Consider the following 23,604-nt stretch of genomic DNA (forward strand, 5'->3'; position numbering starts at 1 on the left):
ATTAGTTTCCTGATGTCATGTATGACTGAGTAAAGAGGAAGGAATACTTGCTAGAGAGAAGTTAGACTTATACCTTATTCCTATTGGTGTAAGAAATATTTGATGACTCTAAAAGCAGATGGTAAGGAATGCAGAGAACCCAGTATACAGACTGTTACAATCTATTATTGATATAACAATATTTAATTGCTGATTTTAAAAATTCTCCTGGTGGTTGTGGGGGGTAGGAACAGCAGTTACAGGGACAATTAAATGGCTGCTATGTTGATGAGACTGGGAACATCCAAACTTTCCCTCCCATAATACAGCCATCCAGGATTAGCTGTGATCTTTCCCAAAACTTCACTGCAAAGCAAACTTGGGAAAGATTGGAGGAAGGCTAGGGAAACCCTCAGAGATGCATGGATGTTCCAAGATGCTGTGGGGAAGCAGGAAAATCTTCCCAACAGCACTGAACCCACGGCTAATAACTGTGGAAAAGGTCACAGTATAAATATTCAGGACTGGCAAGGTTTTTTCAGATTTAATATAGGAAATTATAATTGTTTTATTGTGCTGATATAAACCAAGTTCATAAAGATCCTAAAGCCTTTAGAAATTCCCTTTCACATTTCTGTGTTAGATTTCCATGCGTTGACCACTAATTCCCTGCTTTTGTTTTTTTTTTAATGCAAGCCTTTAGTGTCTTTCATTGTCAAGATTTGAATTTTACCTTTTATCTCTGCAACTAAAGTGGCTAGAGATTTCATTTTTAAACATGAAAGCTGGGAATTCAGAGAACCTGATTTACAGACCTATTGTAACATTATAATAACATAACAATATCAAATTGCCTTTTTTAAAAGCCTCAGTGACAGGGAGGAATGGCTGCAGCAATGGTGGAACACAAGCCTGTCCCTTTGTGAAATACATTTTTTTTAAAAAAGTGGCAGATATATAGCAAGACTCTCGCCTACTTTCTCTCTCTTGTAAGTTATAAAAATGCTTTTAAAAATACTAATATTTGTACCTGAAAGTCCTCCACAAGTTCTGGGAAAAAAATTTCATACATCTTTAGATCTTCTATAGGTCGTCCCAATTCCTGCTTTGGTTTCAATTTGTTGATATCAGTCTCTATATCATCATTCTAAAAAACCAAAAACTTGCAGTTATGAAAATGTCTTTGGAAATTACTTTTTTTTTGTTTACATTTACTAAGAATGCTTAAGAATTCTTATGATTATGGCAAAAACAAGCTTTCTGAAGTCCTCAGAGACTCTCTCTCTCCTGTCTCATGCATAGAGCACAGACTGAAAACTTTCTATTACATTAAGTTGTAGTTTTTTACTTTGTCCAACAGGGCAAAATAATTTGATCGTAGGCAAGAAATGAACCACAGTTTTGTCCAATTTAGATATCACAGCTAACTGTGGAGCACGTCAGATGAGGTCTTAAATCTGCATCCAACACATGAAGTGTGCAAAGCATGTGACAGTCAAAGGATTTTAAAGGCTCATTTGTGATGCCTAAATGAAGCACTATTGCAAATGCTCAAGATGAAGTTCAAGAAAAATTCTTGCTGACCCATGTCGGTCAATTGGCATATACAGTTTGTAATCACAGTACCGCTTAATATCCAATTGTCATGCTATATAATAAAACAAAAATCTGCAAGTTAGATTTCACAATTATATTAAACAAGCAGTCAAGAGTATATATGAGAAATGGCTTTGAGAAATATTTTAGTAGTGAGAGCAGATATTAGCATTTCTTATTCTGAGTTTTTCTATGACAGGCAATAATGGTTATTATTTCCTTATTTCCAGTACTAACCTTAAAATGTTGCTCTATGTCATCTTCATTACCATTTTCAATTTCAGTATCTGTTTCGGTGTCATCATTGTCATCACTTTCATCTACTACGTCATCCACTGTGATATAAAATGCTCTATAAGTAGGGCAGATGGTACGCTTTCTACAACATGTACATCTTAGAAAAGAAATGATGCATGTGAAACTTTTCACTCATCAACTGAAACCTAATACCACATATGAATTAAAATTCCCATGAGACTATGCACTGTATACTTGGCTACACAGATTTTCCCTTTCACAGCAATTAGATTTTTTACAGTAAGGTTAATATGAAGCAGATGGATCTGCAGTAGCTCTGCAGCACTTCATGCTGTGTTGTTTCAGACACCTTCTCACAAAAGGGAAAAGTTTTCTGTAACATGAAAGAAAGTTTTACAAGGGAAACAGCACCATGAATACCATGGAATTCGTAACATACAGTGTTTTTATGCTGCCTGTCCAGTCCCAGATAGACTTGGTATAAGAGGGCTGTGATGGACTCAGGAACTTAGCCTGAGAGCTGGGGAACAGGCTTGCAGCTACTGGCTAGAATGTTGCCCTAGCAACGAAAAGTAACAATATGAGGTTTGCTTAGCAGTGGAACACCTCAGAATTTGGGTCTTAGTTGGAGAGTCTTTGAGTTAGGTCTTCAGAGAAGGAGTCTGAAGGGAAGACTGTGGGCTTAGGCTGGTCAGTTGTAAAGGCAACTGGACAAAGGGCTGAGATCAGCCAGTGAGGCTGGGCTCCTTGTGGGAGACAGGGTTGTGTGTAGTCTCTGTCTGGAAGAGAGAGTTTTAAGGCAGTTTGAAACTCTCTGAGGGAGATTTTGCCAGCACAACCAGGCAATCTGTGTCTAAACTGAGTTGAAACCAACACATAAAAGGGAGGACTGTTGGTCAGTAGGGTACTCAAGACTCAGACCAGAAGACTAGCTGGAGGGCTGAGACATATCCAGTGTGGGGTGTGAGTCTTGGAAGATAGCTAGTAGTGTATCTATGAGGGAGAATGAACTGACACCAGTCAGGAGTTCTGTGTGTGTGAGGAGTGAGTTTGTTATTTTTATGATTTTAAATAGCCAAAGCCAGGGCTAAACAACTGAGCTGTAGAGCATTCTAAGTGCCCAGAAGGCACAGCCTGCCTGAAGTAGAATCTAGTAGGATTCTGAAGCCTGCCTGTTTGTTATTTTTGAAAATCTCCTGCCAGTGTTAAATAAGTTATATTTTACTTCAGCCTGATAAATCTCTGTGAATAGTAATTGATTATCTGCCAAACTTCTGCCTGGCAACTGATTCTTTGTTCTTGATTAGTTATAATCAATATTATTTTGATTCCTCTCCCTTGCCTTTTGCTATCTAATAAATATTTTTGTGGTTTTTGACTTTAAAAACATCTGGTGCCAATTTGAGAGTTCTGACAGGATTTCTGTGAGTATGACTGAGGGAAGGTGACTGGGGAAAAATTTAAAGTTGTCGCCCTCCCAAGTAGGCTCTGACCTGATCCTTCACAAGGGCACTGGCAGTGAAAAGAAAAAAAGAATAGTAGACAATTCATGCTGTTTAAATTTGTTCTCATTCAGAAGGAAGGCAAGAAATTTCCTATTTTCTGTGCTTCACTGAAAGAGCACTTCAAAAGAAAATGCAGGGAAGTACAGGAAGGCATGAAGGAAATACAAGACTACCGAATAGGAACAGCATATGAAATCTTGTTGACATTTAAAGGCACAACTACAGTTATTTCAGCAAGCATGTCTTCTGAAGTCTGCATTTGCTGATGTTATAAGAATTCAGAGGCACAACTGGCAACAGCAATGAAATTAACAGCATGGGAGATGGGTGAAGGAGCAGTAAAGAATGGAGCAAAAGAAAGATAACCTAATCACTAAAGCTGGTTTAAACAAGGATGCACCTATACCTGCCAAGGTTCTCAGGATTATCTTTTCTTATTTCCATGCCTGAAAAGGCACATACCCAGTAAGGTACAAATGGAAACAAAGGTGGCTTTAAAAAACAATCAAGTATATATCAGGAAGCATAATTTATCATCAGGGCTTTTTTTTTTTTTAGAAAAAGCCCAGTAGGAACTCATTTGCATATTAGGTCACACCTCCTGACACCAAAGCAGCTGGAACTGTGTCCCTGTGCATTCCTGCTCCAACCCCCCCCCCAACCCTGCTTACCACCATTTCCAAGCTTATATATTGTCTGTGATAAACCTAAGATGCTGGTGAAATGCCTGTGAAAATACTTTCAGTCCAGATACAATAATCCATTTTAACTTTAAAAAAAACCCTAATCTCAAACTTTAAAAAAAGTTTGTTGATATAGAGAGCACATTTTAAGGCTGACTGAGCAGAGTAAACTTAACAGAGCAATCAGATACATTAAAGGCAATTAAATAATCAACGAAACATAAATGAAATTTATATTGTTTCCTTAACAGATCAAAATTAAAATTAAGGTTTCTTGTTTTCATCTTTTACCATATAGGCATACATCTGAACTTTCACAAAACTACTACACTACAGGAATTCTCAATCCATTAAAATGCATATATTAAGAAGAATCTATGTTAAATTGCATAAAATCAGATCTCAGCAGTATAAACAAAAAAGAACACAGTTGTAAGTTTCTATAGCTATATAATTGTCTCTACTATTGAGGAAACCATTATGTTTCAGAATTAACCATACCTTCAGGAGGCAAACTGTACAGTTGAGCCACTGGTCCATTACCAGGGATGACAGGTAATTGGAAATGGAAAGCACTTTTAATAGTAGGCAGTGGAAGACGATTTTTAGGGTAACATTTTCTCATTATCAGACTGGAAGTGTTGACTAATGGATCAAGAGTTCTTACTGCAAGGCATTCCTAATAACACAAATAAGTCACAATACAGTAAAAAACACTGTGTACCACATATTTTGATCGTTATGAACGATAGCTGAACTATGAAAGCAGGTAAGTTTTTTATTTTCAAAAGATACATATAATTTGATTGTGGGAAGAAACACTGGACTTACCTGAAGGTTTCTTCTCTCCAACAGGGCAACGGCATCCAAAACTGCTTAGGTCATACCTCCTCTCACTCCAGGTAGGGCTATGCAAATCTGTTTATGCCTTATTGGGAAGAACAAGGGTGTCCCTCCAGCTACATCGGGGGGCGGGGTGTAGCCTAATATGCAAAGGAGTTCCTGCTACAAAAAAGCCCTGCCCTCCAGACATAGAATAGCCTAGCTCCATACAGTTTCACATAACCCCATAAAAACAATGTATTTAAATTTTTAATGATTAACTGGTACAGTAAAGTAATAACACAATAATTTCTACAAATGGCAACATTAAACCAAACATGCAAGGATTCCAGGATAAATTGTGGTGGGTTTATTGGACGCCTTCATCCCATTGAAGAGAAAAGACGAGACCTCAGTCCAATGTTTTTTTCACTTTTGGTGGGGGAAGGTATCTAAAACTGGTTATGTAAGCAAGCAAAGTCTGGGTGGGAGAAAAAAACATAGTATCACTGATCCAACACTCATTGGAGAACTATTCTCCCGAAGGCAGCCTCTATGGAGTTTTATTGGTCTATCCTATAACGTTTCACAAAAGTAGTAAAGGAAGACCAGCTCAACAGGAGCCCTGGTTGAGGAAGCTGCTGTACTGGAATGGACTGTTACTCCAATGGGAGCCCTGAAGCCCTGAATCTCATAAGTCTTGTGGATATACCTATTGATCCAGAAGACTATGGTAGACCTAGATAATGTTCTGCAAAATGTAGAGACCCATGAGATAAGAGAAACAGCAAGCCTGAAAGTGGCTATCCTTTTTATATATATGCAAAGGGGTCTTCTGACATCCAAATTATAACATATTTCTTTTGGATGTGTATGTTTTGGACAGAAAGAAGGTGCAGACAAATGTTGGCTTAAATGAACAGGCAAATTAGCTTTCGGAATGAAAGATGGATCAGTCTTAAGAAAAAGCCCAGCAGGAGCTCATTTGCATATTAGGTCACACTATTTGGCCTGGAAACATGTGGCTACCACATGGCGGAGCTCTGCTTCTGTGGGCTCTGGCAGAAAAAAAGCCCTGGTCCTAAGCACAACAGAATCCTTGTGGAAGGTACACAACTCCTTCCTTATAGATAGAGTCCCTATTTCTGAGGCCCTTCAAGCTGAAGTAATAGCAACTAGAAAAGCTACCTTCTATGATTGATGCTTTAAGACAATAGATTGCAAGGGCTCAAATGGAGGCTTTGTTAGTGCCTGCAGAACTTTTGACAGGCTTCAGGCAGGGAACCTGTATAGAACTGTAGGAGCTAATTGCACCTTACATCTTAGATATCTTTTAACATGTTTGTCAGAGGCTATATTCTCCATTCCCCTGTTGCCTAGAACTATGGCAATAGCTACCACGTCTCTTTAAAGTGTTCGGTCACAGTTCTTTCTTCCATCCAGTATGCAAGAAGGTTATAATATCCTTTTTGATGATTCCAGAGGGCTGACACTTTGGTTCACTGCCCAATCACTAAGAAGTCCAAAAGAAGTCGGAAAGTCACCTTGACATAGAGATTGGAGAATAGTCCTTAGGGATTCCATGCAGAACTTCTGTTGGACTACCCAGACACTGAGGTCTGTTAAACTGAGTTTGGCCCTCCACTCACCTGATTTTGGGTACTATGAAGAGGATAGGAGTATGCCCCTTGAAAGCATTACGGGGGGGTGGGGGGTGGTATGAGTTCTATAGCCCCAATGTCTAGAACAGGAGCGTCAAACTCATTTCTTATGAGGGACGGATCTGACCTAAATGAGACCTTGTCAGGCCAGGCTGGGCCATATTGGGCTGGGCCATGTGTGTACCTATTTAAGATTAGGTAGCAGAGATAAAAGCTTTTTTTTTAAAGGACACAAACATGACTAAAGATTTTTTTAAAAAAACTTAAAACAAAACATGCTTAAAACATTAGCACTTTTTGGTCCTAAAGGTGCTTTCTTTGTATCTCTCTTGTGTGATCCAGGGACCTGGGCAAAGGAAACTCTGGCTCTTTCCTTCCTTCCCCAGGGGACCAGGAGGGGGAGGAGCCTCAACCAATGGAGAAGACTGAGGTTTTGCTCTGTAGCTTCTGTGCGATTGAGGAAGCCTTGCAAAGCAAGAAGGAAGCAAGTACTGGTGTACTAATCTTTGTAGTTGTCCTGCAGAGGGCTTTTTCCCTTGTGTGATGGTGTCCCATTGCTTGGAACTGGAGAACTGCTTTAATTGAAACCTTGACTGGAAGTTGAACTGATGTCCTCTCTATTGTCTTTACAGTCTCTGCCACTGTGGGAAAGTTTGTAGGATCCAAAGAAATGAAAGGGCTTTGACTTGTAGTCCTCCTCCTTACTGGAAGACATAGAAGGCTTGGCTTTTTTCTTTTCTTTAGTTTTAATTAGGACTTTGTCCAAGAATCCCTCCCCCAAAGGTAGTTGTCCTGAGAACTCTACCATGGAAAGTTTTTGATAAAGGACCCACCTTCCATTGTTTTGGCCAAAGATTCCTTCTCATCACTATATTCACTGCCTGGGATTGGATGGAGAACTGTATATTGTCCTGAGAGGCATTAGACAGATACTGTGCTGTTCACTTGATTTTTTAGCAAGGACCTCTTGAGCATTAGTGGATCCGGATGTTGCAATAGATTGTCTGCCCAGATGACTATTGCTCGAGTAAAATTAGACAACACCACTGATTGCACTAACTTCTAAGGATGCTGCTTGTATAAGATTTCTTGCAAACAGACTCATTTTTTCTGTCCACTGGATCTTTTAGGACATTGTCGCCATACTTAGAAAGCACCACCCCCAAATGTAGAGCCACAACCAGAGCATACACTAGGGTACTTTCAAATCCTCCATGGTCTCATCTGGAAGGATGTAAAAATTCTTGGTGACAGTCTCCAGGGAAAAGCCGCCACCAGGCACTGCCCATTCAAAACAAAGGATCTCATCAAAATGCTCAGGAAATGGACAACTTGTCAATTTTTTATTGGCTTCTTAAAGCTTCTAACATCTAGATTGGCAGAGGTTGTGGTGGATGGTTTTTCTTCCACCTCCAAAGAGTAGTTTAGGGTGGACACCACCCTCTTAAGAAGCCTCTGAAAGTGTTTGAGCTGAAAAAGCCTGGCTGAATTATCCTTAGTGACAGACTCTTCACCAGACCACTCTCTCTCCTCTTTGTCAGAAGTGATAGTGGTCGAGGAGATAATGGAGGGGTTGTCTTCCACTTCTGACCCCAGCATCTTAGATGAATTTTTTCTTTTTGGTGTGGATCTGGGCTTTTGGGTGGGTGGGTGGGAAGTTTGGGACTCCTCTCTGTCTGATCAAGGACTTCTTAGAGATTTTTTGATAGTTCTGAAACATTTTTGTCTGAGCTGGTCTCTGAGAACAATGGGAAAGATGCTGAGGACTCAGGGGCAGTGCGGGATGGACTGTGCCTGCAAGATCATCCAGATCTTTCTGCGTCATTAGACATCACTCTCCCCCTCATCCTATCTATCTCTCATAATCTATCTCTCTCCTGTTCCCTGTCTGTATCTGTTGAGAGACAACAACAGGACCCCTGGGTTGAAAGGAAGGAATCCAAGCCAACCTCCATGTCTGCACCATCCAGTCAGGTGGGGGCTGCCCAAAAAAGGTGGGGAAAATAACACGTGCCATGTTAGGTGCTCTGAAAGATGCTGCTGTCTCTGTAATGGTGACAGGAGCTTGCAAACAAGAAGTCCAGCTTGCCATAAAAACTGTGAACCCTGCTGGGGGAGGGGGTGTTCTGGCCCAATACTGGAGGGTTGAAGGGGGCTGAGGTTGCAGAAATGGATGTTGACTCATTGCCTGTGGGTCCATAGGTGCCAGTTATGGAAATTCTGGTGGTCCGGCCTGCAGTGTTGTGCTCACCATAGTGCTGCTCCTCCTCATCCTTCTCTAGCCATCCAACCTCGGGGGCTCATCAGAATGCTGAGGGCAAAGATGGGGTCATACTGGTCAGGGAAGGATCCAAAGCCTTGGAACCTCCCAACCTTTCTCCTGGGTGCAATGATGAAATGGTGATTTCCAGCTGCGCTTCCCCTTTGCCCAAGTCCTCAGGTGGGGATGGTTTCTTTGCCTCAATCCCCATCCCCACCCCCATCCAAGTCTGTGATCTTTTGGAGGATTTGCTTTCCATCATTGTTAGATAATTTGGTTGTCAGTCTAAGTGACAACTTATCTTCTATAAAGAATATCAAGGTAAAGCTAGACTCTAACATACTCCCGGAGCAGCAGGGCTATTCAAACTGGACGGACTCTCTCATTCTGTCCAAGGAAGGCAACCACAAATTTGCATAGTCCTGCCTGAAGCAAGAGGAGACATAACCTAACCAGTTTTGGATGCCTCAATCCACTGAAGGAGAACATTTATTTCTTTTCTGCATGAAACATAAACAAGTTGAAATAAGCAGAAACTATGTTAAACTGCACCTCTTTCAGAGAAAATGACTTTCAACCGTCAATAAGAATGTTTATGATTAAGAACATAAGAACATAAGAGAAGCCATGTTGGATCAGGCCAATAGCCCATCCAGTCCAACACTCTGTGTCACACAGTGGCCAAAAAAATTATATATACACACACACACACACACACACACTGTGGCTAATAGCCACTGATGGACCTCTGCTGCATATTTTTATCTAAACCCCTCTTGAAGGTGGCCATGCTTGTGGCCGCCACCACCTCCTGCGGCAGTGAATTCCACATGTTAATCACCCGTTGGGTGAAGAAGTACTTCCTTTTATCCGTTTTAACCTGTCTGCTCAGCAATTTCATTGAATGCCCACGAGTTCTTGTATTGCGAGAAAGGGAGAAAAGTACCTCTTTCTCTACTTTCTGCATCCCATGCATTAGCTTGTAAACCTCTATCATGTCACCCCGCAGTCGACGTTTCTCCAAGCTAAAGAGTCCCAAACGTTTCAACCTTTCTTCATAGGGAAAGTGTTCCAGCCCTTTAATCATTCTAGTTGCCCTTTTCTGGACTTTCTCCAATGCTATAATATCCTTTTTGAGGTGCGGCAACCAGAACTGCACACAGTACTCCAAATGAGACCGCACCATCGATTTATACAGGGGCATTATAATACTGGCTGATTTGTTTTCAATTCCCTTCCTAATAATTCCCAGCATGGCGTTGGCCTTTTTTATTGCAAACGCACACTGTCTTGACATTTTCAGTGAGTTATCTACCACAACCCCAAGATCTTTCTCTTGGTCAGCCTCTGCCAGTTCACACCCCATCAACTTGTATTTGTAGCTGGGATTCTTGGCCCCAATGTGGATTACTTTGCACTTGGCCACACTGAACTGCATCTGCCACGTTGACGCCCACTCACCCAGCCTCAACAGATCCCTTTGGAGTTCCTCACAATCCTCTCTGGTTCTCACCACCCTGAACAATTTAGTGTCATCCGCAAACTTGGCCACTTCACTGCTCACTCACAACTCTAAATCATTTATGAACAAGTTAAAGAGCATGGGACCCAGTACCGAGTCCTGCGGCACCCCACTGCTTACCGTCCTCCATTGAGAAGACTGCCCATTTATACTCACTCTCTGCTTCCTATTACTCAGCCAGTTTTTGATCCACAAGAGGACCTGTCCTTTTACTCCATGACTCTCAAGCTTTCTAAGGAGCCTTTGATGAGGAACTTTATCAAAAGCTTTCTGGAAAGCAAGGTAAACAACATCTATCGGGTCTGCTTTGTCCACATGTTTGTTCACCCCCTCAAAGAAATGTAACAGGTTAGTGAGGCAAGATCTTCCCTTACAGAACCCATGCTGAGTCTTCCTCAATAACCCGTGTTCATCAATGTGCCTACTCATTCTGTCCTTGATAATGCTTTCTATCAACTTTCCCGGTATTGAAGTCAGACTGACTGGCCTGTAATTTCCCGGATCTCCTCTGGAACCCTTTTTAAAGATGGGGGTGACATTTGCTATCTTCCAGTCCTCAGGAACGGAGGCAGATTTCAATGAAAGATTACAGATTTTTGTCAAAAGATCCACAAGTTCAACTCGGATGTATGCCATCCAGACCCGGTGACTTATTAGTTTTTAATTTGTCTATCAGTTGTAGGACCTCCTCTTCTGTCACCTCAATCTGACTCAGGTCTTTCAACACCCCTTCCAAAATTAGTGGTTCTGGGGTGGGCAAAAAGTTCTCATCTTCCACAGTGAAGACGGAGGCAAAAAATGCATTCAGCTTCTCAGCCATTTCCCTATCCTCCTTCAGTAATCCTTTTACCCCATGGTCATCCAAGTTGCTCAAGTTAAGCCTTTTGAATGTACTATTTAAATTATTGCAGTTTAAAGTATTCAGTGATAAAACTGATCCTAGTTATATCCAAAACTTTTTTCTGGAATGCCAACCTAGTGACTTGGTGTGTTCATGTACCACCAGGTCTTCAAACCAGGAGAAAATCAAGCTTTTGCTGTCAAACATCTTTGGTGTGCAACTCTTACTTAAAACAAACAGAAGTTACTTCAATGGAAAACAGTAATTTCTACGCCATGTTGCAAAAACACTAAAGTATGTTTTAAGCTGCTTTTTATAAATTGAAGTAATGCACAAAAGCTTTCTTCAGTGAGCAGCCAGAGTGCATTGATGCCCAAGGTTGCATGTACAGTCTTAAAAAAAACTGCAATTAAAAAAAAAACAGTGAAAGAAGCACAGACTAAGAACCTGTTCAGCACAGCAGTTACATTATTGGATTCTGATCTTCCTAGGCACAAAGCTCACTAGGTAACTTTGGGACAGTCATTCTCAAGGTAACCTGTTGTATAGGATTATGAAGATAAAACAGAGCAAGAAAACCCTATGTACTATGGCCCCAGGCTAACTGGTAGACAAATGTCTTCACACAGAAACAAATATATGTCCATTTATTTATACTTCACTTTTCCTTGCTGGGAATTCTAAACAACACACATCATCATTCTCCCCACTCCTCCAACTTATCCTCACAACAACCAATCCCTGAGATAGGTTAGGTTGTGAATAGTTGACAGTCACCTTGTGAGTCTGTGGCAGAGTGGGGATTCATACCTGGGTCTTCCAAATCCTAATCCAATAATTTAACCACTGCAGGGACAACACTGCAAGGCCTTCACCCTTTGGAAGATAATTGCTATAACAAAGTCAGCTCCAAACAGCTTCCAGGTCTTCAAGTATATATTTGACCATGAGGTGTATCAGTTTAATCTCAAAGGATTTATTGTTATTTTAGCTTCTCATGGCTCTTACTACTATACTAACACTTCAGTTTTGAAATAGGATAAAAAGTAACTAAGAAGGATCTAGGCATACCTGATAACTTAATCATTAATGGTTTTAAATTCCAACAAAATACAGGAAACTGAAATAACCTGCAGTTTATAGAATGATGAGCTCCCAATCAGGAAGAGATGACTCAGAGCATGAAACCTAAGCTTAATGAGTGCAAGGGTCCAATAAGCTGCACAAATTGGTATAAAGCACAGATTTTTTTTCAAGCCTAGGTATTATAGTAAATTTGAGATCAGTGGAGCTGCAAACAAGTTTTGCAGTAAACAACCATCTCTAATGTGTACCCATCTGTCATTTTTTTCCAGTTGGGAACTCTTCATTTTAGAAACTGTCAAGTTACTTTGGTTTCCTGTACATGGAATTTAAAATAATATTTTGTGAGTTGGCCATATATGTGGTAACACAAAATTTCAAAAATACTCAGAGGCTCAATAAGATTCAGTACCCTGAAATAGATGGTTCAGTTGGAGGCTCTCTTGCTTCAATTTTGGTATTTATAAATTAATGCTGTCCCTAGATTACCTTGAGACTTGAAACATCAATAACAACAGAAGCATGATTACTGTGAACAATACATGTTACAACTGCTATTAATCATTCAGAAAGTATGCAATGAAAGTCCATGCAATCAATGCAAATAAATGGCAAAAGTCCAGTGTGGAAGAGCTGGCATTAAGTTGATGAAGGAGACATTTAATTAAGTGTAAAGGCTGAATAAAAAAAACCATAAGCAGAAAACAAATAGCTATGAACAAATTGTCCCAAGTGGGATGCTGTGGCAAGGATAGCAGTTCAGTTGTTTGACCTTGATGGGACATCCATCAGCAGATATTGGAACATACTTCTGTTGTGCATAGCTTCTGTACAGAATCATTTGAATCAACATTGCAACTCCTTCTTCCTTTTTAAAAATGTGCATGCATAGACCTTCCCTGTGATAATAAAAATCCTAAATTAAAAGGGAAAGACTACTGATTATGAGACAAAATAATTAGGACATGCATATTCAAGTGCAAGGTGCCCTCCAAAAGTAGCTGATCAGATTGACTATGTTTCGCCATGAAGGAAGATGAGTTTTCAATTAAGGAAGAACAGTAATAATTTTGTTGGCACAGTTTCCAGGACATGGAGTTTAAAACAATATTTTATGATTGCCGGGGGGGGGGGGGCAGCCATTTTGGAGTTGGCCATACACAAATTTTGGAATATTTATAAAATATATTTTTGCATTCATTTTAAGAACATAGAAAGAAGATTCCCTGTTCAGTCATGGCAATGTAAGTACTTACTTGTGATGTGTTGTACAGAATTTTCATCCCATTGACATCAAGAAATGCTTTTCTTCCAAGTTTGGTATTTGTAACATTTTTAATACACTGCAAGATTGCTTTGCGGGTCAGCATATGTCTATGCCGGCTATCATGACGGTGCCAGTCTACATAGTTTGTTAAAAGCACGTGGACATAACCTCTGTCTACTGCTCTCCTGGCATTAGTTTCTTAGGAAAAAAGATTTCAAAGTTATCAAGCTGTTTTGAAGTATCAAACTTAATAAGAATCGAATAAGTGTTTTTTTGAGAAAAAAACTGACTACAACCTAGTACCAATAACTGGTTCCCCTGAAAACTACCTCTATGCTACATATTTATCTTATTCTCACATTATCAGTTTAGGCAAATGTTGAAGTTGGAACATATGAAGTGGTTCTAAAAGTTTCTTAAAACTGACAGAGAATCCAATGTTTCAAGGCCAAGCTATTGATTTTGACAGACAGCAGTTGACCTACATTTCCAGGACCCTGAAGCTTGAACTGTTTTGGAGGCCCCTTCTCAACGAGCAAAAATTACAGTGACATTTTGAGGTCAGAATCAGAGCATATTTTAAGGTCAATACTAAGTACTTCAGCCCATTGACTTATGATTCTGTCACTAAAATAGCCTTATTTTAATAACAAACACAAAAAAACTCCATCATTTTTGTTCAAAAATTCACTCATTAAAAAAAAAAGTTGCTTCACATCCCCTCCAGGATTAGGGGCCCTGAAGCTTAAATTTCATTAGTTTCATAGTAGATCTGCTCCGTCAAGAGGTAGAATCCAGTGTGTAGTAGTAATGGTTAACATGTTGGATATAGTAGTAATGGTTAATGTAGTAGTAATGGTTAACATGTTGGATATAGATTGGGGAAGATGTAGACTGAAATCCCTCCCCTTTGCCATGAAGCTTTCTGGATATATTTGCTCTCTCTCTTAGCCTAACCCAATTAGGGCTGCCAGGCACCCCAATGTGGGGGGGGGGGGGGTCTCCTGATTTCAGGCACTCCTCTCCCCTTATCACCCCCTCTATCCAGCAAGAACCTGGAAATCATTGCAATGTGTCTATGAAAACAAAACTGCTGTAGGCACATTGGGGTTGATGCTCTAGTTTTTTGGCAAAACTCTATGATTTGAAGCAAATTCTACCATAGAGTTTTGCCCCAAAACCAGAGCATCACCTCCAACATCCCTGACTTGCCCATATCATTTTTGGTTTATGTATGCATGTCACAATGCTCCTTCCCACTCCCAGAAAGTCCCTTCCCTTCCCCTGCCAGTGTGACGATCAGATTTGGCAATCCTAAACCTAACTTACAGGACTGTTATGAAGACTAAATGGTGGAAGGAAATAACTATGCAGACACCCAGAGCTCCTTGGAGGAAGGACAAGATAAAAACATAATAAATTAGTCTGTATAATACAAACATCCACTGCAATAAAATAAAACAGAAGTCTAGTCTATGTGATTTACACTGTTTTTGCTTTTTTTCTTAATTTCCCTTAGCAGAATTTCCCTTACCAGCAACAAAGTCTTTCAGCACACAAGATTATATGCTCCATTGCAAACAATAAATATCACCTTTCAGCTTTATAACTATATACAGGGGTCGTTTTGTAGAAAAATAGGTGATGGAGCTCATTAGCATATGCTGTCCCCCAGCCAAAAGCAACCCGATACAAGGAAGGAGAGCCCCGGGTGAGTGAGACCTGCTTGAGTTGGCTAGAGATCCAGCCAGCCCAAGCAGGCCTCACTCACCTGGGGCTCTCCTGGGCTGCCCCACCCCAGTCAAAAGGCCAGCAAGCCACCCACTGCCCAAAATCAACATAAGAAGTGGAGAAAGGGTGGTGCGGGCTTCTCCAGGAGTTAGAGGGCTGCTGGGGGCATGGCAAAGCCCTTTGTGGCTGTTTGGCTGCCTGCTCTCCTAATCCACGTACTGTTATGCAGCTGCACCTACTATTCAATGGACAAGGTAGGTGGGGAGGAGGAGGGGGAGCCCTCAGAAAGATTCAGCAGCTGTGCTCCTGTGAGCTCCTGTTGAATCTGAGGACTACATATACACACACATACACAGTTTTGTTAAATATTAAACCATACACTTACTTGATTTTAGCAATGCAGCAAGAGTGTCTAAAGCAACCCTGTGAATATAAAGAGAAACACAGATTTAAGCAATAATCTTGATCATAGTTAAGCACCCTATAAACAAAACTGTAGCCTAACAGTCTAAAAAATGCAATGCCTTGCTGAGTATTAATTCAAAACATTTTATCTTCATGTCAACTCAGAGACTCCAGTTGGTGCACAATGCCACAGCTTAATTTTTTAATGAAAAGCTAGATAGATGGAGCATGTATATTACTACCATTTTGCAGTCACTCATCAGCTGCCCATCAGTTACTGAGTTCAGTCCTTCTATGTAATTTCTATAATATTTAACATATAGGAATCACATATGTTTGCTTAGTTTCAGATTTTTGTTTGGTTTTAAATTTCCACAATCTTAATCTTAATATATTGATTTCTTGGATATCCCATCCTATTAATTGCATTGACTTACACTGTGTAATCTGAATGAAAGCTTATTTAGATATCATAGCCCTTTTTTTCTCCATTTTTTTCAATAGATGATCATAGCCATATGGCTTTTTCTATTTTGACAAAAGCCACACAGGTTCAGTCATGCTATGTTCCTCCTCATCCCAAATGCTAGTTAGCGATATATTTAAATAAATATTTTAGTGGCATTTCAAAACGTCTAGTCAACATACTGAGTATTTTACTTACTTCATAAGGCCAGTATTCTTCTTGCTGAAAGGACCAATGATCTTAAACATCAGCTCCACAACCCCATTCTTACCCAAGGACACAGCATTTACAGCTGAAAAAAAATTTAAAATATGATTTTTAACTGAAGAGCAAAAATATTAATGTGATACTTTATACTTAATGGAAAAGCAGCTAAAGTACCATGTCGCTGAACTATCATCTTTTTCCTTTCACTAGAGATACATCGTATGTTTGATTCTTCAAATATTGTATGCAAATGCCTAGTGAACTTTCAGAATACTACATGCAATTGTTTGGGGGTATTATGCTACACCTGCACAAATTCCCTCACGGAAGAAGAAGCAACAGCTCCAGTGGCAGAATCACTTGCAAGGCAGTTAGCAAGTGCCAACAAAGGAGAGGCAGTTATTACCATGGCTCAGTTGCTATAGTTTTCCTACTAGTCTTCCTCCCCATATGCAAAAGCAACAGCTCAATCCTGGTTCCTTGCGAGGCAGAAATCACTAAGGCACACTGGAATAAAAAGTATATATATTTACATGTTCTGCAGTGTAAGATGCTCCAGATAACGTTGTTCTTTAAATCAATTTTTCATTTATACAACACTATCTTATCTGCAAATTTTAGAATACCATGGCACAGTATACTAACATCTTCATTGCTGGCTTGGAATAACAGTTCCTAAACTCCTGCCCACTCACACCTACTCCTATGCCTGCATTACACTGATGACATCTTTATTACCTGGACATATGGTAGATGCATTCTACCAGGTGTTCAACAACTTTCACCCCATCATCAACCTGACAATGAACCAATCTATGCAAGAAATTCATGTTATGGACGCCACTGTACAAATACATGATGGACACACAGACACTGCCTTTTACTGGAAACCTATTGATTGTCAAACATAGCTACATGCATCCAGCTAGCATCCTAAACATATCAATCTATAGTCTACAGTCAAGCTCTACACTACGACTGCATCCGTTCCGATCTTACAGGCAGAGATTCTCACCTGAGGGATCTACAACAAACCTTTTTAGAACTAAAATATCCACCTGATGAAGTCAAGAAACAGAGTAACAAAACTAGAATGATACCCAGAGACAGCCTGTTAATAAGACAGGCCCAAAAGAGACAATAACAGACCACTACCAGTAGTCACATACAGTTCTCAACTCAGAACAGTTCAACATATCATAACGATGTGACAAATTTCACCTTTTTAAAAGCGTCAAAGTACTGTACAAACAGAATAAAGCTATGTGAAGAGAGTTAATTCTTCACAGAGCAAGAGAGCCTTGAGTGACATGCTGCTCTGAGCAATCTGATTGGACAGCATCAGCTGAGCAGACATAGTCTTGAGAGCTGGATGCTGAGGAGAGTGAATCAGATTTGTGACTTGACTGGGAGAGTCTGATTTCCGCCTCAGCTGAGAGTGGTTTAACACAGACAGGAGAACTGGGGAAAAGTGGCTAGGTTTCAGAAGTGTTCAGAGACTCCTATTCAGGCCAAGAAAAGGGGAAAGATCTTCTAGGGAAAAAAGAAGATTCCTTACTGAGTTGAACACGGAAAATAGCTCTGAAGAGTACAGAGATCCCTAGTCTGGTGTGAATAAAAACGGCCCATATAAGAACTAATCTGGAAAAAATTGATTTTACCTCAAAAATGTCAACCCCTGAATTCACCTGACCTTTCCCCACTATGTAAAATAAAATATTGTGTTCTTTTTGAATTTTAAAAATGCCTAAAGAGCCATTACTAGTGCTTTAAATCAAAGAGGGCTCCTAATCCTTCCCTCAAGTTCCCAGGTTCTGCCAAAAAGTCCATATACTTAACTGTCAAAAGGAAAGACAGCCAGACTTCTTAGCTAAAGAAGAAGAATATTATGTGGGTGATTCAGTCACAGAAGGGGACAAAAAATGGAGGGAAAATTTTGCCTCTGAAGGAAGGAAAAGGAAGGGGTCCATTATAAATGACTTACAATTTCTACTGAATAATGTGTTCTTTTTGATGAGCACTTTGGGGGGCAGACCTTTTCTTGCACACAGACAGTCCCCAATCTTAAACAATTCCTCACCCACAATAATACAACATCTAACTTGAACATGAACATTGGTAGCAGAGCTTGCAATAAAACCAGATGCCAACTTTGCTGCCACATACACCCAGACAACGCAATCACTCGACCTAAATACATCAACTACACCAACTCAGGCTTACTCACATGCTCATCTTCTAACACTGTATATGCCATTAAATGCCAACAATGCCCTTTGGTTCTCTACATAGTGCAAATGGGTCAAATCCTATGCCAAAGGATAAATGGACACAAAACTGATATAAAAAACTACAAGACTGAGAAACCTGTAAGAGAACACTTCAGCCTTTCAAGACATTCAATTGGTGACCTCAAAGTAGCTCTTTTGTTGCAAAGGAACTTCAGGAACAGACTAGAAAGGGAAATTGCTGAGTTACAAGTTATTACAACATTTAGAACAATGGAAACCCCAGGATTTAACAGGGATACTAATTTCTTATCTCACTACATATGCTAACCTCATTCAGTCTTTACCTCTGTAATCTCACCAAATCCTCAGAAGAGCTATACATCCTATTTATTTCATTTCTTACTTGGAATAGTAGATTGAAATAGCAGATTGTAATGTCTAGCAGAATGTAATGCAATTTGGAATGGTAAATTGGAATGTATTTCTCTGGACAGAGGAGAAACACTGCACAGCCAACTGCCCCATCTCAAAGGAGACAATGCTGTAAAGTCGCCAATATGCTGGAGACAGATGGGGCATCATGGCAGGGTCTTGGTTAATTAATCTCAGTATTCCACAATTAAAAAGGGTAATCTGCCCATCAATCTTCAATTTTGCTGTATTTGCTTTACCATGTTTTCCCCTGGAATTAAACCCAAAGAAATGATAACCATGTAAACTAAGCTTGCTATTCCAGTATAGTCCTTTAATCTGCTAAATGTCATCATTACATTGTATCTAATTTGCTCCTCACTCTCTACATAAGAACATAAGAGAAGCCATGTTGGATCAGGCCAACGGCCCATCCAGTCCAACACTCTGTGTCACACAGTGGCAAGATTTTTTTTTATATATACACACACACTGTGGCTAATAGCCACAGATGGACCTGTGCTCCATATTTTTATCTAAACCCCTCTTGAAGGTGGCTATACTTGTGGCCGCCACCACCTCCTGTGGCAGTAAATTCCACATGTTAATCACCCTTTGGGTGAAGAAGTACTTCCTTTTATCCATTTTAACCTGTCTGCTCAGCAATTTCATCAAATGCCCATGAGTTCTTGTATTGTGAAAAAGGGAGAAAAGTACTTCTTTCTCTACTTTCTCCATCCCATGCATTATCTTGTAAACCTCTATCATGTCACCCCTCAGTTGACGTTTCTCCAAGCTAAAGAGTCCCAAGCATTTCAACCTTTCTTCATAGGGAAAGTGCTCCAGCCCTTTAATCATTCTAGTTGCCCTTTTCTGGACTTTCTCCAATGCTATAATATCCTTTTTGAGGTGCAGCGACCAGAACTGCACACAGTACTCCAAATGAGACCGCACCATCGATTTATACAGGGGCATTATGATACTGGCTGATTTGTTTTCAATTCCCTTCCTAATAATTCCCAGCATGGCGTTGGCCTTTTTTATTGCAAACGCACACTGTACCTATAAGTATGGACTAGTAAAACAAACCTGCACATCCCTGTAACTGTTGTTTATCAACATCACCTGTGCAGATATGTATTGGGACCGTACAGCTCCCCCCCCAGGACATTTTCTTTCTAGTTTAAAAATTCCAAAGAGGGGCACCCCACCCCTTTTGGAGCCAATGCATGCTTGAGATTCCCACCCACTGTGTCACATGCTTCATTGGCAGGCACCTCCTTCCCTCAGTTCCCGCTAAGCCACTGTGAGTCCCCTGCCATGCCACTATAGGACTTGTGAGAGCCAGGCCTGTAGCCACGGAGGGGCGGGGCACAGGCCCTTGACCCAACCCCCCCTTCCCCCTGTATGGCCCCTCCTTTCCCTACTGCTCGTTCCCCCATTTTCACGCCGCCGCTCTCCCCAGGCTCTTCCCACCCCCTTCCTGCCTCCCCCGGTCTCCTCACAGACCTGTTTTTGCCACTGCTGCTCTCCCCAGGCTCTTACCTGACTCCCCGGCTCTCCCCACAGCCCCGTTTTGGCCGCTGCCACTCTCCCTGGGCTCTTCCATGCCTCTTCTGCTCTCCCCATGGCCCCATTTTCACCATTGCCCCTCTCCCCAGGCTCTTCCCACCCCATTCCTACATTCCCTGGTCTCCTCACTGCCCTGCTTTCACCACTGCTGCTGTCCCCGGGCTCTTCCCTGCCTCCTCCACTCTCCCCACTGTCCTATTTTGGCCACTGCCGCTCTCCCTGGGCTCTTCCCTGCCTCCCCCGTTCTCCCCAAGGCCCCATTTTCACAGCTGCCACTCTCCCAGGGCTCTTCCCACCTTGTTCCTGCCTCCCCCAGTCTCCCCGCAGCCCCATTTTCACTGCTACTAATCTCCCCAGGCTCTTTCCCTGCCTCTCCCGCTCTCCCCAAGGGCCCCGTTTTCGCCACTGCCGCTCTCCCCGGGCTCTTACCTGCCTCCCCCATTCTCCCCGCAGCCCCGTTTTCACTGCTGCCACTCCCCCCAGGCTCTTCCCACCCCCAAGAGCATGAGAGCGAGCGAGCTGGGGCAGGGCAGCTGGCCGCTGGAAAAAGCAGCCAAGACTCCATGGCCGCCCCACCCAAAATTTTATGCCCTGGCCCCCCCCCCACCCAAAATTTCTGGCTATGGGGCTGGTGAAAGCTCACAGTGGAGCAGGAGGGAGGGAATATGTGTCTGCACAAAAGGCATCAATGAACAACAATTACAGGTAAGTGCAACTTTGTTATCATCTTCCATCTTCTTGTGAAGCCCCACATTGGGACCATTAGTGAGCTATTCACCAGAGGAGGTGGGGCGAGTCTTTTACTGGAACTGAGCTTGTAGAATAACCACATCTGCTTCTTTCCTGTTATGCAGGTCTAAAACATGGTGCTTCACAAATGTGTCCTGTGTCAACTAGGTTGCCGCCAGTGTTCCCTCTAAGCTGAGTTAGTGTGAACTAGCTCACAGTTTTTAGACTCCAGCTCACACATTTTTGTCTCCGCTCAGGAAAAAATGGCCCCAGAGCACACCAATTTATGCAGTAACTCACAACTTTAATGCCGGTAGCTCACAAAGTAGAATTTTTGCTCACAAGACTCTGCAGCTTAGGGGGAACATTGGTTGCCACTATGCAGATGTCCACCAGGAGAACTCATCAATGAAATGTGGCAGATGAACTCTGTGCTTAGGTGGTGTGTGCTTTGACATCAAGCAGAAACAGCTGTCTGGATGCCAGGTAACAAGAATGGATAGCAGCAACTACCCATCTGGACACAGACTAGGCAGAAGCAGAGAGGCAGAGAGCCAGTTTGGTGTAGTGGTTAAGCGTGCGGACTCTTATCTGGGAGAACCAGGTTTGATTCCCCACTCCTCCACTTGCAGCTGCTGAAATGGCCTTGGGTCAGCCATAGCTCTGGCAGAGGTTGTCCTTGAAAGGGCAGCTACTGTGAGAGTCTTCTCAGCTTCACCTACCTCACAGGGTGTCTGTTGTGGGGGAGGAAGGTAAAGGAAATTGTGAGCCGCTCTGAGACTCTGAAATTCAGAGTGGAGGGTGGGATATAAATCCAGTATCACCACCATCATCATCTTCTCTTTCTTCTCCTCCCTTCATGGGGCCCCAGTAACATATAAATAGTGCTTTGCTTTCACTGAATGGTTTGGTTATAGCAAAGGAGAGCCCCTCCTATAACATCAAGGATATGCAGGGCTTTTTCTGCTTCTGAGGTCAGAGCAGAGAAGAATACCTGTAGGGCAATTTCCTGTGCTAGGTGGAACTTGGAAACTACCTTAAACAAGAAGTCTAGACTTGCTCACTGAATATCTTGAGAAAAGGAGGATCAGCCCTGAGTGCCAGTTCACTGACTCTTCTGGCTGAAGTAACAGCCGCTAACAATGCTACTTTCCTTGAGAGTAAAACTAAGAAGCAACAGGCTGAAGGTTCAAAGGGTGGTTTCATCAGTCTGGCTAAAAGGAAGGGCAATGACCCCTGTGGGACAATACAGTGTATAGGAAGGAAAACATTGGACAGCCACTTTAAAAAATGCTGAGCCAACTTATGGACAAAAAAAGAATGTCCCTTCACCTTGAAACCGCTCCTATATACCCTGTTCGCACACATGCTGTGTGGGGTGCAAGCCAGGCTGCATAGTGGCGCAAGCACCCCTCAACAACACTTGGCACGTATGACACTTTGGTATTCTGGACACTCTTTGCCAGGCTTGGAACACAAAATGGAGTATGGCAGAACTCTGTGGAACTGGGGCAGCTTGTCCAAACACTATTTCCTCAAGGTTCAGAATATGCAAGCATTGAGCAAGTCACATAACTATGTCATTGTCTCTGGCTAAGGTGACGCCAGGCTCAGGAGCCATCAGACACCTAGCTAATCTCTTCATCCTTTTCAGCTTCCATGGGATGCACAGATTAAGAAAAGGCAAAAGATTTATTATGCGATCTGACGAGAAACTAGAGTATTACCAGGTCACCTAAGAGCTAGTATTTTCCCCCCAATATTAGGAGACCCCCAAATTAATGTAATAACTTCCTCATGAAAAGCAGCAATGGCTGCTAGATGGATCTTCACCAGGGTTCCCATTAGTGTGCTCACACATGAAAATATGCATGGATTCTTTCCTCTCTATGCATGGCTGTTCATCTCAAGCACAGGGGTGCTTCCTCTAGCATGGCCCTCCACTCCTGCTCAGCTGAAGCCTGTGGATCTTCCTTTTCATGAGGAAGTTATTACATGGCCCTCCACTCCTGCTCAGCTGAAGCCTGTGGGCAGGCCCTCACTTGCGTAGCCAGCTTCCAGGTAGGGCCTGGAGATCTCCTGCTCTTACAACTGATCTTCAGATGACAGAGATCAGCTCCTCTGGAGAAAATGGCTGCTTTGAAGGCTGCTTCGAAGGGTGGACTCTGGTATTGTACCATGCTGAGGCCCCTCCACTCCCCAAACCCCTGCCCTCTCCAGGATCCACCCCCAAAGTCTCCAGGTATTTTCCATCACAGATCTGGCAACCCTAAGCAAAATGCATCACTTTCTCTCCCTGCCCTTCATCTGGCAGCTAGGAAGGTGGGAAAGTCAGTAATCCATCAGTCTCTGTGGTCTAATGCATCTGTGAACCC

The 23,604-nt window shown here is 41.9% G+C and overlaps 1 protein-coding gene across 8 annotated transcripts in view; it reads right to left on the bottom strand.

Moving 5' to 3' along the window:
* Positions 1-23,604, bottom strand: part of AGTPBP1 (ATP/GTP binding carboxypeptidase 1) — a 135,108-nt gene that overhangs the window by 44,406 nt on the left and 67,098 nt on the right. For all 8 annotated transcript variants that reach the window (XM_060235437.1, XM_060235429.1, XM_060235433.1 and 5 more), the window contains 6 exons: positions 16,278-16,371; positions 15,594-15,631; positions 13,467-13,675; positions 4,523-4,700; positions 1,813-1,910; positions 1,010-1,126 (listed from right to left, as the gene is read on the bottom strand). In XM_060235437.1, coding sequence (XP_060091420.1) covers positions 1,010-1,126; positions 1,813-1,910; positions 4,523-4,700; positions 13,467-13,675; positions 15,594-15,631; positions 16,278-16,371 — 734 coding nt within the window. The remainder of the gene's footprint in view (positions 1-1,009; positions 1,127-1,812; positions 1,911-4,522; positions 4,701-13,466; positions 13,676-15,593; positions 15,632-16,277; positions 16,372-23,604) is intronic.

Source organism: Heteronotia binoei, chromosome 4 (assembly GCF_032191835.1).
Source record: "Heteronotia binoei isolate CCM8104 ecotype False Entrance Well chromosome 4, APGP_CSIRO_Hbin_v1, whole genome shotgun sequence".
NCBI lineage: Eukaryota > Metazoa > Chordata > Lepidosauria > Squamata > Gekkonidae > Heteronotia > Heteronotia binoei.